General features: G+C 41.5%; 6 protein-coding genes across 6 annotated transcripts; 4 read left to right on the forward strand and 2 right to left on the reverse strand. All coding sequences in view use genetic code 12, as the record gives it.

The window, feature by feature from the left end:
• Positions 1-134: 134 nt before the first annotated feature.
• smc6 (Structural maintenance of chromosomes protein 6) lies at positions 135-3,473 on the forward strand (the record flags this gene model as incomplete). The annotated part of the gene is made up of 1 exon (XM_066157521.1): positions 135-3,473. One exon carries the CDS (start codon positions 135-137, stop codon positions 3,471-3,473), a length of 3,339 nt encoding a protein of 1,112 aa, XP_066013618.1.
• Positions 3,474-3,549: 76 nt separating this feature from the next.
• PSN45_000779 (uncharacterized protein) lies at positions 3,550-5,256 on the reverse strand (the record flags this gene model as incomplete). Its single annotated transcript, XM_006688171.2, has 1 exon — positions 3,550-5,256. One exon carries the CDS (start codon positions 5,254-5,256, stop codon positions 3,550-3,552), a length of 1,707 nt encoding a protein of 568 aa, XP_006688234.2.
• Positions 5,257-5,349: 93 nt separating this feature from the next.
• On the forward strand, positions 5,350-6,444 carry PSN45_000780 (uncharacterized protein; the record flags this gene model as incomplete). Its single annotated transcript, XM_006688173.2, has 1 exon — positions 5,350-6,444. The coding sequence occupies one exon, from the start codon at positions 5,350-5,352 to the stop codon at positions 6,442-6,444; it is 1,095 nt and encodes a 364-aa protein (XP_006688236.2).
• A 70-nt stretch (positions 6,445-6,514) lies between these two features.
• On the reverse strand, positions 6,515-12,568 carry BEM2 (rho GTPase-activating protein; the record flags this gene model as incomplete). The annotated part of the gene is made up of 1 exon (XM_066157522.1): positions 6,515-12,568. One exon carries the CDS (start codon positions 12,566-12,568, stop codon positions 6,515-6,517), a length of 6,054 nt encoding a protein of 2,017 aa, XP_066013619.1.
• Positions 12,569-13,305: 737 nt separating this feature from the next.
• Positions 13,306-14,976, forward strand: MSK1 (mitochondrial lysine-tRNA synthetase; the record flags this gene model as incomplete). Its single annotated transcript, XM_006688874.2, has 1 exon — positions 13,306-14,976. One exon carries the CDS (start codon positions 13,306-13,308, stop codon positions 14,974-14,976), a length of 1,671 nt encoding a protein of 556 aa, XP_006688937.1.
• Positions 14,977-16,703: 1,727 nt separating this feature from the next.
• On the forward strand, positions 16,704-19,082 carry PSN45_000783 (uncharacterized protein; the record flags this gene model as incomplete). The annotated part of the gene is made up of 1 exon (XM_006688176.1): positions 16,704-19,082. The coding sequence occupies one exon, from the start codon at positions 16,704-16,706 to the stop codon at positions 19,080-19,082; it is 2,379 nt and encodes a 792-aa protein (XP_006688239.1).
• Positions 19,083-19,215: the final 133 nt, after the last annotated feature.

A 19,215-nucleotide genomic window follows, 5' to 3' on the forward strand; every position in this document is an offset into this window, starting at 1 on the left:
TTATTGTGCTCGTTAAAATTCTTGGGTCTTGACTCACAAGAGAGGGAGATCCCTAATCACGTGACCGGACCAACGCAGTCAAATGCAACAACCCAAACACGCGCGCTGATGTGAAGATACAAACACATCTATCTATGCCAAAGCGAAGTGCTGACCGTGGGTCACCCGACCTATTGGACAGCATTATGAAGCGTACGAAGATGAGTCAGAGTATCAACGGTGTCGGGAATGTGGATGGAAATACCGAGGATGAGGATTTGAGTGCTTCAGAGTCAAGTTCTTTCTCTGGTAGTGATTCTGAAGATGAAGGTGAAAACTCTGGATTGAGCGATTCTGAAACCAGCAATACCGAAGGGACCGAAACAAATGGTATTATGGAAAAGTTCCACGCAGGAGTCATTGAAAAAATCAGTTTAAAAAACTTTATGTGTCATGATTTCTTTGAATTGGAGTTAGGTCCTCGTTTGAATTTTATAATTGGAAGGAACGGATCAGGAAAGAGTGCAATTATCACCGGTATTTCGGTTGGACTTGGTGCCAAGGCTAGTGATACCAGTAGAGGGTCTAGTATTCAGGATTTAATCAAGGACGGTAAGTCTATGGCAAGGGTTACAATCGTGTTCAGAAATAAGGGAATTGATTCTTATCAGCCCGAAGTCTTTGGTGAACGGATTATTATAGAGAGAAGACTTATAAGGAAAGGTGGGGGAGGTTATTATATCAAAAACAATCACGGGAAAACCGTGTCCACAAAGAAATCAGACATTGATCAAATATTACAAAAGTATAATATTAGGGTCGATAACCCTTTATCGTTTTTATCTCAAGACAAGGCAAGAGAATTCTTAACTTCGGCCAATAGTAAGGAAAAGTTTCGTTATTTCATGCAGGGAACATCGGTGGAGGACATCATTGACAATTATTCTCAAGCTCAGACCAACATCCAAGAGATATCTAGTCAGTTGACTGCAGCCCAGAATCATGAGTCTATTGCCAGGAAGAAATATAATGACAGTTTGGAAGTGTACGAAAAGTTCCGACAATCGGATCAATTGAGAGAGAAGTTGTCTCTTTTGAATGGTAAGGTGTTTTGGTTTAATGTCACCAAAATTGAGCAGCTCATGCAAAAGAGGAACAACGAAATTTCGACTCTTCGAGCGAGTATCTCCAAAATAGAGTCCTCATGCGCAGATAAACAAGTATCAAAAGAGCTGGCTGCTGACGAGAAACTCAAGATCAGAGAGGAGAATGTCAAGCACTCGGAAACTCTTCACCAGTTGGTCCTTGAACAAAAACCTGTAGAGGCTGAACAAGAGAAAACCAAGGTATCTTACGAAGAAATAGTTTCTGAAATTAAATCCAATCAAGGCAATATTGATGAATATAAGAAAAAAATTGAAGAATTCCAACACAAATTGATACAAGAGATACAAAAGCTGAAAGATAATACCTCAGAGACAAGAGGTCAGAAAATTGCTCGTTTGGAAGGTGAGGTGAAGCAGCTCAAGCTAAAGAAGCGGGAAATTTTGATGGCTGGTTCCAAGTTCAACCTGGGTCACCAAGATCTGCCTGAGTATATACAAGCACATCAGCGTTACAGTGAATGTAATGAAAGCATCCGTGAGTTGTCTAACAAGCTAACCTCTTTGAATAGGGCCAAGAGTGATAAGTTTAGTCCATGGGGTAATACAATCAAGAGATTGGTGCACGATATCCGTCAAGATAAATCATGGCATCAGACTCCACTTGGACCAATTGGCTCTTATGTGAACGTTAAAGAGAATTTTTCGAGCTGGAAAGATTTAATCAATGCCGTATTAAACAAGAGCTTAGATTCTTTCTTGGTGTGTGATGAGCATGACCGTCGGAAGCTTTTGAACTTATCAAGAAAAGCAGGGATTGAGATCAGCATCATCTCCAGAAGAATTGAAGCCTTTGATTTCAAGAATGGAATACCCAGAGGTGAAACAACCTTAGTGGATATGTTGAATGTCTCTAATCCTCAAATTTTGTACACTTTGATTGATATCAATAACATTGAACAGTCTGTCATCACCGAGCATAGTGATAAAGCCTTCGCTTTGGCCAAGGTTGCAAATGTTAACAATGTTTACTCCAAAATATCGAAATCCAGTGGAAGAAGAACAAAAACAATCGGTAATTCCAATTCTATTGCCAATGACCCAGTTCATTATTTCAAAAATGCTCCTTACAAGTTTTCCGAGGATATGGCAGCTATTGATAGAGACATAAAAGAAACACAGGTTCAAATAAAGACAGAAAATATCCGACTCGAGGCTATCAAGTCTGAGTTAAAGCTAGTTCGGAAACAATTTGAGCTCGATAAAGAGAAGTTTCAAGAGGAAATGAAGGAGGTGAATAATGAGATAAAAGAAAAGGAAAATGAGTTGAATGATCTGGTGTTGAACGATGAAAGTGCCGAAGATCCAATTACTGTAATAGAGTCTACCATTAAAGATTATGAGGAACAAATTCAAAGCTGTAAGAATATGGTGTTATCATTAGGAAATGATCTTAGCTTAGCAAAGGCCAATCTAGATTGTGCGGACTCCACACTCCAGGCATTAGATGATGAAATCCAAAAGGTCAAGGGCTTAGTGGCAGAAAATGAAGAAACTGAGTCTAAACTACTGGACCTAATAATCAAATTGGATGTGGAAGTAACAAAGTTAAAGAATGAGAAGGGCAAAATTCTAGAGTCAGTAGCCAGCCATGAAGAGAAATTGGAGACCTTGAATGAAAAGCTTGAAGAAAACCAGAAAAGTGCACAAGAAATATGTGAAAGAAGTATAGTCCCAATCTCCCCAGATGACACTGCACAGTCCATTCAAACAGAGTACATGGCAACTCAAGAAGCCGTACAACAAGCTGAGAGTATGGTTGGAATCACATTTGAAGAAGCTCAAATGCAATATGACAAGTGCAAACTTGATTTGATTGAAGCAGAAGATATTAACCGTGAACTTCATACGTTAGAAACCAATCTTTTGAGTGAACATGTTTTGAGATTAAACTATTTGAGACAAAAAATCCTCCATAATATTAAGGATGTTTCACACTCTTTCGAAGAAGCGTTGGACGCCAGAAATTTCAAAGGGAAGTTGGTGGTAGACGTATCTCAAAAGACTCTCACTATGATGGTTGCACCACAAGATACTACCGAAGGCAGAAATGTCGAATCATTATCCGGAGGAGAAAAGTCGTTTACTCAAGTGGCATTCCTTCTTTCTATTTGGAAGGTTATGAACTCTAAAGTTCGAGGCTTGGATGAGTTTGATGTGTTTATGGATTCAGTGAACCGTACTGTCAGTATTCAGCTATTATTGGAAGAGTTAAAGAGAGTTCCTAATTCTCAAACTATATTTATTACACCTCAGGATATAAACACCATTGCTAATCTCAGCAAAGATAGTGTAAGAATCCACAGAATGTCAAGCCCAAGAAGCGGGTGATTTCAGAAAATTGCATTTTATTTATAGGATAATAGAGTTTGTATGCTTCTAAATGGAAATATTTACAAGGTGCTCTTTAATTAGGAAGAACAAGATCTTTAAACTGGCTTCGTGAAATGTCATATACTTGGTCAAGTTTCTTATAGTCATCAGGTGATAAATAAATTTTATCATTTTTTTGTCTCTTGTTCTTGAAAAAGGTCAAGTTAGATTCTAGTATGCTCGATTGGAATTTTGGCCCATCCACAATTAGCGAGATGTAAATAGACATGATTACTGGATTAACAAAAGGTTTCTTGAACCTTTCCTTCCCTTTGAAGTAGAACTTCAATAACTCATTGATATAATCGTTGAACTCAAGGAGTTTATCGAAGTTGTGAAGTTCATTTGACTCTGGGTTATTTAGTCTTCTCTTGCAGTTCATAAACAAGATTAGGAAGGTCTCATCTTTTAACAACACTGGCAACGACAAGTCCAAATGCTTTAATTGAAGCTTTTTCATTATTATGAGTGCTTCTGCAAAATAGTTGTTGGATGCAAGGCCGGAAACTATGAAAGTGGTTAGCATATAATGATTTGATTTGATCAATTTCATTAAGGTTGGAATTTTTTGAGTAGAATCCGATTGCATATGCTTTAAAACCGTTTTGGTAATGAATTCATCAAACATGGGCAAATCATTGAGTTGAATAGATCCATCCAATGTGGCAAACACCCTTGTACTATTACTTTTAGCATCAATGGGCCGAAAAAGAGAACCTTTGACTTCCAGATCTTGTAGTTTATCGTCTTCACTCTTTAACTCCTCCGGCCAATCTGGATACTGAACTCCATTGGTACGAATGTTATTGACACGCCATCGGGATGTGTCGTTGAGTATAGAGTAAATGGTTTCAAGATAGTCGGAACGAGCTTGGAAGTTCAGATGATCTCTGAACAACATGCACAAATACTTGAAAGACCGTAAGGCATTTACAGCATCACCAGCACCACAATACGCTTCCACCAAGGAGATGGAAATTGACTTAAACGTAGTACGATGGCCATAAAGTGAATAAAACCTTCTGAAGTAATCTCTTAGAAAGATTATATACTGGGGTTCCAGGTTCTTCTGGAATATCATTGCCAAGGTTGACAAGCTATCAGGACTCACTAGAAAAGGGACTGGATGGGTGGAGTTATAGGCAGAGCAATCTTGTACAACGAATTTATAATCATCAATGACGTTGTGAAATATCAATTTGGCTCCCTCAAGGGAAAACACTTCACACGTCAAACTCAAATATCTTGACCAAAGTGCATTACTTGGTATAAATTGCTTGTCTTCGATACAAAGCTCTAGGAGGGACACTAGTGACACAAAATTCTCAGCATTGAGATAGTTGAAGAAGAAAACCTCCAAAAGACCATGGTTTAAAGGACTTTGGATGTTCTCTAGAATGAAGGTCGCTACCGTTGGGTCTTGTCTTTTCAACATTAATTGTAACTGGACATTTAAAAGGACAGAGCTCCTGGTTTCTTCAGGAACATCAACGAGAACACTACTCTGTAAACGTGCAGGGATCTTGGCCATTAATATCAAGACTTGATTCTCTTTAGCATGATTTAAATCTCCTGATAGTACCAAATCTAGGAGCTTAAAAATGGTATTTTCACTGGTCTCTATCTCTCCACGAGATCCCAAACTAACAGAGTTTACTGCACTGACATTGAACCGTCGTATGTCCCTGTTTATGACAGCCAAATGCCGTAGGAACCTACTCCCACACTTGTTTCGTATCATTAGTGGAATGATATTTCGCAGTCCATTTGTCGCGATCGTAATACGAAGTGTGTTTGTAGGAAAATTTTTCAGCCTATCGCTACCACCAACCGCATGTTCAGATCCACATTACTTCGCCCGGGAGTGCTCAAGGCATTTCCGGCCGCTAAGTCCAACATCGGTCCTGGCACCATTGGTTTGGCTAGGTCGGGAATGTCGCCAGTTCGGTTCAACTCCACAACCCCAACCTCAGAAATCACCAATAAGCTCACTCAGTTCACAGAAGATGCTATCACCACTTCCACCATGACCTCTGACCAGCTTGGATACTTACAGTCGATAGGAATGGGAGAGGGATACGGCCCCACGGCTATAATTGAGAGAATGTTGGAATTCACCCATGTGTACACGGGATTACCTTGGTGGGGCACCATCCTTGCTGCAACCGTGATAACCAGAGTTTTCATGTTCCCATTGTACATGAAAGCTTCTGCCAACACGGCAAAGATGACCAAGATCAAGCCGCAATTGGATGCGACTGCTCAGCAGATGAGAGTGGCAGAAACCATGCAAGAAAGAACGGAAGCTTCGTTTGCTAGAACCAAGTTGATGAAAGAGCACGGCATTAAGATGAGCCATGGGTTCCTTCCGTTTATTCAGATTCCTTTTGCATATGGGTTCTTTCAGGCACTAAGAAAAATGGCTAACCATCCAGTTGAAGGGTTTTCTACACAAGGTACTGCCTGGTTTACTGATTTAACACAGGTGGATCCATACTTGGGGTTGCAAATAGTAGCCGGTACGATCATCATGGGACAATTTAAGATAGGAGGGGAAACTGGTGCCATGAACATGAGTCCGGTGATGCAGAAGTTCATTTACTTGGCTCCGGTGTTGTCTATTTTCGTAACTAAAGGGTTTTCTGCAGCCGTGCTTTTGTATTTTGCGGCCAATGCTTCCTTTTCTTTTCTCCAGGCCATCGTGTTGAGAAGCAAGTACTTCAGGAGATTCTTCAAGATGCCTCCCATTCTGAAACCACCTCCATCGGCATCTGGTGCTCAGAATCAGAGTTTAGGTGACTGGTGGAAAGATTTCTCTAAAACCACTCAGCAGACTACTACTTCTAAGATGCAACAATCGGACAGAAAGTTGGCGGCCATGCAAAAAAGAAGACAAGACACCACTAAGAACTTTATCAAGAGACGTTGATTTGAGTTACCCTTGTATATATTATATTATGTGTCAATCTAGCTGTATATAAAATGTCTCCAGACGAAAGTTAGACTACTTGCTCTTCATTTCTTAACTCACTAACATCAATGGCCAGTTCAGAGATTTCAATAACGTCAGCTTTGGAAGTTTGAACCTTTTCGGGTGCAGAAACCTGGGGTTCAGCCTGGGAATTTTGGTCAGCATCGGTGATGGTATGCTGTTCGGTTTTTTCAAGTTCTTCTTTGTCTAAATTCTTCACTTCTTCGACCGTAAACTCGAAAATCTCTTGGTAATTGATGATAATTCTCTCGAGAACAAAATTCATAAATCCAAAACTGTTTACCAAAACCTCTAGCCCACTGGCTTCTGTCAACGCTGGTCCGATAACCGTGGCCAAGTTGGTGGGATTCATCTTATTGTACTCACTGAACTCCTCAACCTTGGTCAAATGCTTCAACAATGCCTTCAAAGTTTCGTAATTGGTCTTGGGCAAAGACTTGAAGATTTCTTTGGCTCTTAAGATCATTTCAATCTTATCAATTTCTTCATTAGCTATGCTCTGTCTTAAGTCATAACATTTCTCAATGGCCTTATCATTCAATAAAGCATCTGGTAATTCCCTGAAGTAAGATTTTACACAGCTTGTCAAAGCGTGAGTGTCGTAACTTCTTTCTTCAAAATCAATGAACCCAACCTTGTCAATCATAGACTTCAAGTTGGTCAACTCGCTTAGTGAAGTGCTGATTCTGTAGACCCCAACATCCTTAAGACCTTCGGCTTCAATTGCTTTGAATATTTCAAGCAAAAACTTAGGCACAAATGTATTTTGTCTGTTGCATGTGACACCCAACGGGATACCGAAAGTAGTGAAGTTTCCAGACGATGATTTAATATTCAAGGATCTTGAAAAGAACCAATGTCTGTTAGCATAGCTCAACTTCATTAACCAATCGTTCAAGTCAGTCTCATTCAAACACTGGAAGAAGTAGTCTTCCTCTTTGTTGGAATCGCTGTCAATCTTAAAAGATAATGGAAGCAAGTACACCGGGAAGATCTTCTTGTTTTTTAAGGGAATGATATGAGCTGGTTTCAGCTTAGCAGCAATGAAGTTATCAGCATTTGGCAACTCCTTAGCATTAATCGGTTTATCATACCAATGTTGTCCTGGATTAGATCCATTACCACCAATAGAAAATGGCCTTGATTTTGTGAAAAATCCGGAAATTTTGAACCTTGAACCTGAATTCAGTTGCTTGTATGATAAAGATTGTCTCCTCAATCCAGGATTTGAAGACTTTTTGTGTAACAGGCCATTAACAGAACTCTGAGAGCTTGTACTGTGTAAGGAAGATGTTGATACGTTTCCGTCCTTGAGGTGCTTCTTGCGGTTATCTATAAGCAATACTTTGTGCTGCTCTTTCAAAACTGCCTTAAACAACTTAGCACGGTCTTTCTCCAAGAATGTGAATTCCTTAATGTTCTTGTCATTGATCAAGTTCTCATCTAACTTCAACAAAAACTCAAACTCTCTGGTTTCATTGTGGTTAAATTCATCTAAATCAACATCTTCAATTGTCAATTCCTTAAGTACCTTGTAAATAAAGTATCTCTTATTGAAATTGATTTGACTTTTAGCAGTGAAGTTAGGAATTCTATTCATCTCAACCATGTTCTCAATAATCCAACCGAAGCATGGTAATAAAAACTCATGATGTATAGCCAAGTCTTTAATAGTGATATGTTTAGGTAACAAGCTGTTCAAATCATCAAAGCTGGTTGAGGTTTCAACAAAGTCTTCACCATTCAAAGCAATAGAAGCCTTGATCCACAAATTAGTGAATAATCTGCTCTCAGGTGAGTAGATAACATTGGTTATGGACGACTCAATACAAGAAGGAATTGGTCCTTTATGTCTGCTTTCAAAAACAAACTGTGTGCTCAGCATCTTCAATTGGCAGAGCTTCACCATATACAATAAAGTCTTCATTCTGTCCAATCTTTCATCAACTGTGATATTCAAGTCAGTTAATTGGATTAAGATGTAGGTTTTGAATTTGTTGTACAACTTGAACAACTTTCTAAACACTAATGGGAACTTCTTCAAAATCAACAATTTTTCATTTGGGTCATTCAATGAGTCAAAATAGTTGAAAATGTTTGAGATAACAAGGTTTTCATCAACGGTTTCATTCTTCTGAAGTTTGAATTCCATTAAATTATTCTTTTCAAACTCAATTTCCATGATTTTGTAAACTTTAACCCAATCTTCAATCTTGATACCTTTGTAGAAAATCGACAAAAGTTTATTGAACTTGTGTAAAAACTTTTCAATCTTTTGAATGTTTTTGTGTCCAGGTAAGTTTCTATTCATAGGCACTTCATGTAAAGAATTGTTGAATTTGAAGTCGTTCACTAAGAACTGATGAAATTTGTCAAGCTCAATTGGTCTGTAAGTCTTTTTTACAAACAATTTCTTCAATTTCTTGTAGTAATTCACCAAACTCTCGAATGACTTTTCCAATTCTGAATCAATTTTATTGGAGTTATACCATTGAAGTATTTCATTGCTGAACAACTTGAGGAGCTTTATAAGAATCTTCTTATTCATCAAATCCATTGAGAAGTTAGAGTAGAAGTTGTTAATTAATAACACCAAAACCTTCAAAATATTAATCTGAATCTTCAATAAAACCGAATAGTCAACTTCACCCAATTCAGTCAAATCAACAGAATTATCCAAATTCCAGTTTGGAAAGTCTTCATCTGACTGCTTATCTTGTGACTGATTTGTTTTCATAGCATGCAACTTCTTCATTATCGAAATAACTGCATTACCGGAGTTGATAAATCTATAGGCCAATTTGTCCAACAATTCTCTGGTGGTTATGTAGGAATTATAGTTCAACAAGAATACGTATCTGTACTCTGACAAGTCGATACTTATAGATTCATCCAAATATTTGGTATCAATAATCAACAAGTCGATAAGCTTTTCAATGGTTGATAATTTAGGAATGTACTTGTAAATGTGTAATTGGCTTGAATCAGATGAGATGACACTAAAACTGTTTGTTGGATGACTTAAAAGGTTAGTGCTCGTTTTCTTCGAGCTATTAACTTGATCAGACTCAGAGGATGAAGGATCATTACTCATCAAGAAGTTATTGAATTTGTCTGAATTCAAAATATCATCAACATCAATTCCTAAACCTGTGACTTCATCGTCATCATCTTCATTGCCAACTTCATCCAATGGGTTAAGGGTTGAATTTGTTTGATTATCTAAATCTGTAACAAAATCATCAATCCTGAACGTCAAATCATTACCGACCTTGATTTTATGCTTGGAATCATTAGATTCCAGATGAAATTGATTCGAGATCCCCGAATCATTAGTCAAATCATCATATTTGATTAAATTGAATTTGAAATGATTATTATTGAAGGTGGGTAATCTTGAGGTCGGGTCATGTACATTCATAGAGCCTTCAACTTTCAAAGATGCCAATGAATCGTTAGAGTTCACAGAAATATTTGAATGGGTGGCATGGAAGTTTTTGTAGACTGGATGATTGGATCTGAGATAAGACTCTGGCAATTCAGGTTGAAAAGTTAACGACAAAAGCATCAATTTCTCTAGATTGAAGGACTCTGAATTCGAATTTAAGTCAATCAACTTAAGCAATTGACTTTGTAAGACTGGATTGGTAGTGACATTATAATTCAAACCATGATCACCTTTCTCATTATCTTTCGGAATTTCAAAAGTAGGCGGTAAAGATTTGGAGTCCTCATTAACACCAAGATACAATACTTGGTTCAAACTCTCATTCGAAAAGATGAATCCCATTGAGTCATAACGCTTTAATACGTCATCATTATACTTTATGATATCGTCGTAGTTTGTCAAGTTTTTGGAGTACTCACTCCACCTGTTGAAAGAATAGTTGATTTTCTTATAGATGGAATCCAATTCATTAATATTGTTGATAACCAAGTTGTTTAATAATAAGTCCCCAAAGTATGGCACAACATTTTCTTTTGCATATACCTTACCTAACCCTCTAGGAGCCATTATGTGGTAAGAATCTCTAGGCAGTGGATCGGTAGAATTCTCTTCAGAAGATTTCTGTTGATTTGGTGAATTGGGAGTAGAAGCATTGATTCCATTAACCAAGAATCTCCTATCCAATTCAAAAAGCACAGGGGACCAATCGTTTTTAAGGAGCTTGATATAATCGAGGGAAACGAAAGACCATATTTTGTTCAACCTCAAAATAGGCTGGGATAAAATAATCGAAGCTATACCCAACCACGAAGACATATTACCGGACTTGTCCAAAAGACAACCTAAATCGATCCACTTTTCCAAAAGCCTGGCTTTAAACTCCAACAATGAAGTAGAAGAGTTCATTCCAGTGATATTCGTTTCAAGAAACATCTGGTTGATAAACAACCTCGATAAAAAGTGAATGTGGAACTCGTTGTTAAAAAACAATGAGTTTCTCCTGTAAAAGATATCAACAGAACCAGATTGATTGGTTTGGTTTATAGTCGAGTACAACAACAACGATTTATCGATATTGGAGTTCCAATCCTTGTAGAATTTCAAATCAATAGCATTGACTGTAGTAGCGAAATCGATCAATTTTACGTGGTTCAAAAAGTAACTTGCGTTCAAGTCTTGGAACGGATTGGATTCAGGGGCTTTGTCATTATCATTGGAGATCAAGTGGATCAAGTTTTGTTGGTGAAGCAACATGCTGGACTTGAAAGTCGTCAACTGGCTCAAGAAGCCGGAGTACTCCTCGGAATCTTCACTTGAAGGCGACAACTTATCTGACAAAATCTCCAAAAGCCTCAAGATATACGGAGCAATATCAGATTTCAAAAGAAACCCCTGAAGATTGTTGTCGACATTGTTTAAGAGCTGCAAAATCCTGTCAAAAGCCACTGATAGGTCATATTTGCCCAGGAACTTATCCCCAAACAAGTTGGTCAAGATAAGGTTTAGTAGCCGCAAAGTCTTGCCAAAGTCGGGAAATAAAGGTAATATCGTGATTGCCTGGTGAACGGTACTCTGAAAGTTGTCATCGTTCAGAAAGAGGACAAAGTGTAAAAGCGACTCAATGGTACAATCAGGCTGGAATGAATAAGTGTCGAAGCTGAACCTTAAATCAGGATGAGGAACTGCCGTTTCAAAGAAGGTTATTCGATAATCATCCGACCTCAGTCCAGTGTCCGGCCCATTGGGGGTCGGGGTCAAAATAGACGATTCGGCATTCTCTGGAATGGAAGAATTGGAGTTGTTGGAGTTTTTGAAGATTTCTGGCGGCTGCAAAGAACTGAACGGCTGGGAGTGCCGATCACTCAAAGGAGAAGGGGCAGCAGAGTGCTGGATGTTGAAGTTGTGAGGAGACGACGAAAGGAGCGGAGCGCTCAAGGGGCCAGAAATAGTCCCTTCTTGGATTGGAATACTGGTGGGACCTGAGATAGATGCCAGATCTAGGTCGTTAAGATTAAGGTTTTTCACCGATTGGGACGATCCAAATGTGTCATCTCGGGGGGTATCGGGGGCTGACTTGAAGCTGCGGTAGTTCAAGTTCAGCTTGTAGAGGTACAAATGGGAACCTTTCAACTCTGCTCGATATAACCGTAATGACTGGTCGTCCACGTCGTTAACAGAGGTATTGACCACGACATTGACCCAGGAGTTTTTGACAAGGTGCGCATCGTAGTCGTACTTGACCAAGCCCAGAATCGACTTGGGAGCCTTTGGTGATGGGAGTGAAAGAGCACTATCCGTGTGAGATGAGAGCTTGGTGGTGGAGGTGGAGGCAGATACGGCGGTGGACACGGCGGTGTTGGCAGTGAGACCAGATTCCTGGACACTATGGGCAAACGTGGCGTCATCGTGGAAGTCTTGTTTAGAAGGGATTGGTTGGTGGGATTGCTGGGAGTACAAGCTGGGATCAAATTCAACCGAATCTCGACTAGTAACCGCCGTTTGATTGCTGGGGGCATAGTATAAGGAATTGATACCGGTGAAGCTCTTACGCTTTTCCTTGTCTCCTTCTCTATCTCTATCCTTGTCTCTTCTCAGAGACCAGATCTTTCTCATGGTGGATTAATTGGAATGGACAAACGTATCGAAAATGAAAGGTGGCAGCAGGGTGAGCTAGAAGCGATGCGATGCAAGAAAGCAAAAACGAGGGCTCTATAAAAAGTCCACAGTGGTGATTGGATCAATGGCGGATGGAAATATCACAACAGCACAAGGTACCAACGAAACCAACAAAAAAACTCTGAGTTTGAGTTTGGTGATTACAGGATTTATTGCGCGTCATACAGAGGTTTTGCCTACAAAATCAACAGCAGCTAAAAATGGTTACCGATCGGCGCGACAAGAATGTTTCAAAGCCATTATTACTAAAACCAGACAATTGTTTTTGCAGGGGGCTGGGGAAGGAGATAGCTGGGGAGACACAGGCACCCTTCCACCGCCATCTCCACCGTCGTAACGACCTGTGGGGCCCAGCCTGTGCCGGACTTGTCGGTAGTCACTTGGTCGTCTAAAGTCTGAGGCGAGAATTTGCTTGCGATGACGAACCTTACGAACCTTCGTCAGGCACAATGCACGACGGCACAAGTAGTATTTAGTGCGAGTGCCAGCGCTGAATTGAATTAATATTATTGACGAGATCGTTTCGTCAACATCGTGTATATAGTAGCCGGTTGTTTGTTTGGAATCTAAACTACTCATTAGTCTGTTTGTTTTCTTTGTTGTGGTGGTTATATTGTTGCGCAGGTGCCGAAGGAAATTTCGCGTGTTGCGCTCATTTTTCACTTAACTTTACGATGTATGCCATCGCCAGAACCGGTTTCAGGAGGACTACCACAGCCCCGTCCCGCATATACTCACGAGTGTTGTCATCAGTACCGCAGGAGGAACCTACTACCGGGGTGGTTGGTGACGGTGATGAGTATAGAAACAGAAAATTACTGATACTCAAGCACTCCCATAGAAACTACTACCCGCCACTACGAGCATTATCACAAGAATACGACCGCCGGCTTCGTGTCAGTCAGTTTAAGGATGTGTATGGTGCGGTGGACTTTACCCACTTCCCGTCCAAAAAGGCCCCTGAGTTGGTGAATCTCCAGGGCAAGATCCAGTCGATTCGCCGCAATGGAAAGTACATGTATTTCATTGATTTGTCCCAGGATTTTGTCAAGGTACAAGTGATGGCTAGCAACAAGATGATGGACGTGCCGAAGGACAACTTTGTAGAGAACCATCACTTTCTTCGCAAAGGGGACTACATCAACTGTATCGGTCATCCATCAGTATCGAACACTGGAGAGCTCCTGTTGAAATTGACTCGTCCCATCGACATTTTGGCGCCTTGTTTAAACTCAATGGTGGTGCCCCAGCACTTGAGTGACAGAAAAACCATCAATTCAAACCGGATTTTGAACTATTTGGTGAGTCCCACCGCTCGCGAAACCATCTTGGTGAAGAACTTGGTGATCAAGTTGATCCGTCAGTTCTTAACGGCCAAGCAGTTCATGGAGTTCCAAACGCCTTTGCTTAACGGCAATTCCACCGGCGCCAATGCCCGGCCATTTGTCACCAGGTCCAATCATGTGGACACAGAGCTCCAATTGCGAGTGGCTCCTGAGTTATGGCTCAAGAAGTTGGTGATTTCAGGGTTTGAGCGGATCTTTGAGATTGGAAGTAGCTTCCGAAACGAAGGTATTGATGCCACCCATAACCTGGAGTTCACTACCTGTGAGTTTTATCAGAGTTTTACCGATTTAGACCAGTTGATGGGCATTACCCAGGAATTATTTACATATTTGCATAGTAACTTGGAGGTGGAAGGGAATGCTTTGGGGTTGAACATCCTCCACCAGACGTTGCCTGAGCTCCAGGCCTTGAAAGAGCCGTTCACAAGGATAGAGTTTATTCCCACTCTTGAGGAAAAAACAGGTCTACAGCTACCCACTGAGTTGAACTCATACAACCTTGTACAATACCACCAGCAGTTGGACCTTGAGGTTCCAGAAGTGAGGTCTCCCGCGGTTCTTTTGGACAACTTGGCGGCGGTGTATTTGGAACCAATTTCACACCATTCCACCAAGCCGGTGTTCATATATAATCACCCAGCTGAACTATCACCACTCTCCAAGTCCACCCATATTGCGTATGGCCTGCGGGAGTACGATATATCGTTGCGATTTGAGTTGTTTATCAATGGCAAAGAGTATATTAATGCTTATGAGGAGGAGAACTCACCGATGGATCAGTTAGAAAAGTTCAAGGCACAACAGTCCTCTAAGCTGGACTTCAACGACCAGGAAGCGTTGATACCTGATTGGAACTATATCAAGCTGTTGGAGTTTGGACTCCCACCAACTGGTGGTTGGGGATGTGGAATTGACCGGTTGTCGATGTTGTTCACTAATAGTGAACGCATTGACCAGGTGCTTCCGTTTGGGAACGTGAAGGATGTGTTGAAGAATTGACCCAGGAAAGCCCTTGTATATATGTATATAAAAGAAGCTAATATAGTACTTCTCACAAGTTCCTGCCCCTCAACCTTTTCGCAGCCATATTTTTGGGCATGAATCATTAAGGTTTAATGTCACTCCCACTGAGTGTTCTCTACCTGCTCCAGGTAGAATCTCAGAAGGCGGGCAGAATAATTGGAGGTTTTAAGATTCTAAACACGTCACCACTGTGGATGGAGAATTATATATGGTATTTAATTTTTTAAGGTTCTCGATTGAATTTCCAACAAATGTCTGAATTCACCAAGAACACCAATTTGATATCGTAATAATTGGGACTTGTGACAGTAGAATTTTTTTTCGAACTTGATCCAGTCTTCTTTAGTATGGTCTTCCTTTGGGGGCTCAAAGCACCGCTCAATTGTCCAGAAACCACGGTGAAGCTCAAGTTCCCAGCAAGATATTTTTCTTAGATAGTGAGAAACGGATTTCCGACTGTCTAGGTGATTGTAACCTTGAAAGAACTTGGAAATAACCCGAATAAAATTGTGAACAAGTTCTTTCACACTGGGAATGGCCCGTTCTTGACTATTGTGCAAAAAACCTTGAAATTGAGGATCGCTTTCGAGGAAATCTTGAAACTTTTTTCCCATTCTTTGCAATACAATCTTATGGCTCAACCAGTGAGAATTGTCTTCTCTTTGATGAAGAAGGAAAATAGATGGTGGTATTCCACGACTGCCAAGTCTTTGACAGATGACAACTGATGGTACATGTTTGCCATGTGGGACAGGAGTTCCGACATTATATTTCAAGTGGTAGTTGGATTCAACAGTGCAAGCTGCGGATGAGGAACTGTTTGAAGGCTGGAAAAAGTTGTTGTTTCTGCTCAGACTGGTATTTTCTTGGTAACTTGAAGTTGTTGGCGTTTGTACGGGGAGCACACCCAAATTGTCCTGAGCAGATAAAGAATTGAATGAATGATCCTGAGAAAAACTTGGAACACTTGGGTCTGAGATAGTACAATCACAATTCATGGAGTCTCTAGAGACTGCAACAGGGCTATCACAAACCATGTTGTTTGTGGAGGCTGACATAAAGCAAGTAAATGTGCGAGGACAAAATGTTTGCAGCTATTACAAACGCACCAGAGTGCGGCTGGCTCGATTGGGAAATGGGTCAGAACTTCAAGAGCGGGAACAGTTCATCAGAAATATTTTAAGACATTCAGGAAGGACTGTGTAAAGATGTGAATTTCTGGCCAAAGACATGAATTTCTGTGCTACCACCCCGAGTAGGGTACCGGTCTAAAATTATACATTATGGCCGTGAGTGGTCCTTGGCGTTCATAAAATGTACTTTCTATCTTCTATTTCTTTTATTAAAAAATTGCAGATCGAGCTCCAAGCCAGTCAAAGATTATATCCATATCAACCCCTACTGGAGTTCAAGAGAAGTTCTTGTCGGAGGGTTATGTCCTCACCTTTGTCATTGAAGCACTGGTAACTGCCTTATATTTGCAGCCATGACTCAGCATACACAAACTTAATGACAAAGGGGGAGAACCCTACAGTCTAGACACTAACAATACACCTATCTCACAAGGCCCCCCCATTTTCAAGCGGTGTCAATCCCCTCGTCAATGTGGCCCAATGGCAGCAGATCCCAACACCGCACTCATTGTTTGAAATTTTCGTCGTCCTCAAGTCGCATCGAATCAACACACTCCACAAAGAAACCCGATGTCTGACACGTCGTACTTCGATACCCGTGAAGAGGTGGACGGTGTGCGTGTGACATGGAACTCTCTACCCCGGACCAAGCTCCAGCACGAGCGCAACGTCACCCCCATGGCCGCCATGTATACTCCCTTGAACAATAAACATGGAGATCCCATACCTTCTTCTCACCAAATCGTCAATTGTCGACAATGCCAGAGCTTCATTCACCCGTACGTGAACCGCAACGAAGAGACGTGGGTGTGCACGTACTGTGGCTTCAGCAACCGGCTCGTGGTGGACGAGGCCGGCAATTTCCCGGTGGGATTGGCTGCTAGCACGGTGGAGTATCATACCAGTAAGTTCAATAACCTCCCGCCCATCTTCATCTACGTGGTGGACACGTGCTTCGAGACCGAGGACCGGGACGCGTATGAATCGTTGAAACAGAGCTTGGTGGTGTCGTTGAGCCTCTTGCCGGAAAACTCGTTGGTAGGATTGGTTTCATTTGGAAAGAACGTCGCCATTCATAACCTCTCATCGGCCAATGCCATGTGTCACAGCTTCAATGGGGCCAAGGAATATACGCTTGAGCAGTTCCGCCAGTCGTTGGGCCTTTTGGATACGTCGTTGAAGAGAAACCACCATCCGGATGAGTTGTTTGGTAGTATTGGCAAGCAGTTTCTCCAGCCGGTAAATTTGGTGGAGTATCAGCTCACGAATGTGATTGAAACATTGACCACAAACACGTTCCCGCGAGCAGAGCGGAAAGAGAGACCATACCGGGCCACCGGCTGTGCTATTAACGTGGCGAGTTTGTTGTTGACGTCGTTATTGGGCACGTATGGCTCCAACGGTGGCCAGCTATTGTGCTTTATTGGAGGAGCTTGTACGTACGGACCGGGAGCGATCGTGGGCAACCAGCTCAAGGAGCCGTTGAGGTCCCACCACGATATAGAGACGTCTCGTCAGTCGACGTTGGCCAAAAACATGAAGTTGCCCCAACAGTCCACCAATTTCACCGTCGATTATTCGTTGGTGTTGAAGGCTAAAACCTTCTATAAAACCATCACTCAATATTTGGTGAAGTTGGGAGTGAGCTGTAGCTATTTCATCGGCAGCTACGACCAGGTAGGTTTGTACGAGATGGACGAGGTGTGCCGAAAGACAGGAGGAGTGGTGATCATGCTGGACTCCTTCAATACCTCTATATTCAAGCAGAGTTTCTTGAAATTTTTCCGAAAAGAGCCCGACTCCGAGTACTTGGAGTTTGGGTTGAATGCTACGTTGGAGGTGAAGGTGGAGCTTGACCTCAAGGTTGAAGGGTTAATTGGCAACGCTGTGGGTTTGCCGTTGAACCAGAAGAATGGGGCATTAGTGTCACAGAAGCCTATCAAAGGTGAGGGTAACACCAACTGCTGGAAGTTGTGCCATGTCGACCCCCAGTCCACCTTTGCCATTTTCTTTGAGAAGTTGGACACCCGTTACAACGCCAACTCAACCACAATCCAGTTCATCACCCATTATCAGCATCTGTCAGGAGAGTTCATTATTCGCGTTACTACGTTTCCCATTGCAATTATCCACGATAGTGATGCTGGCCGCTTGGAGTTGGGTTTCGACCAGTACGCGGCAGCTGCCTGCTTGGCCCGAGACTATACGTATCGGTTGGAGACCGAGAACGTTAGTCATGCGGATGTGGTAAAGGATATTGATAAAATCTCGGTCGATTTTTGTACGCGGTTTGCCCAGTATCACAAGGGAACCGTTTCATCATTTATGCTTTCCAACAGGTACTCATTCTTGCCGCATGTGGTGTACCACTTACGAAGGTCACCGTTCATCAACGTGTTTAACAATTCCCCCGACGAAACCAGTTTCATCCGCCATGTGTTGATGCATGAAGATACTAACAATATATTGATAATGGTACAGCCCACATTATTATCGTATGATATCGACACATTTGGATCGGTGGATGAGAATGGTGTGGCTAACACTGATCCCCAGCCGGTACTCTTGGACTCGATGTCGTTGAGCAAATCCAAGATCCTTCTTCTCGATACTTTTTTCCACATCTTGATATACCATGGTGGGCAGGTGGCCGAGTGGAGAAAATTAGGCTACCACAACCAAGAGGGCTACGAACACTTTAAGGAGTTTTTGGAAGCCCCCAAGAAAGAGGCAATGGAAATCTTGATGGACCGGTTCCCGTTGCCACGGTTCATTGACTGTGACGAAGGAGGGTCGCAGGCCCGGTTCTTGATGGCCAAGTTGAACCCCAGCTCCAGCTACTCTTCGAATCCCAACATCTTTTATGGAAACCAGCTAGACGTGTTGACCGACGACTTATCGATGCAGCTGTTTATGGATCATATTCAACGAATTGTCACCGCCAAGTAATTGGTGGAAACCCTTTATAAGCCTATAGAATAATCAAAAGAAAATTACCCCAGACTTGGTGATTTTACGCGATGCTGCAAAGTGAGAAATCTGTCAAGAATCCAGCGACAGCATACTGGTTGAGGCACAAACT

This window comes from Yamadazyma tenuis, chromosome 1 (assembly GCF_029203305.1).
Source record: "Yamadazyma tenuis chromosome 1, complete sequence".
NCBI classification, from domain to species: domain Eukaryota; kingdom Fungi; phylum Ascomycota; class Pichiomycetes; order Serinales; family Debaryomycetaceae; genus Yamadazyma; species Yamadazyma tenuis.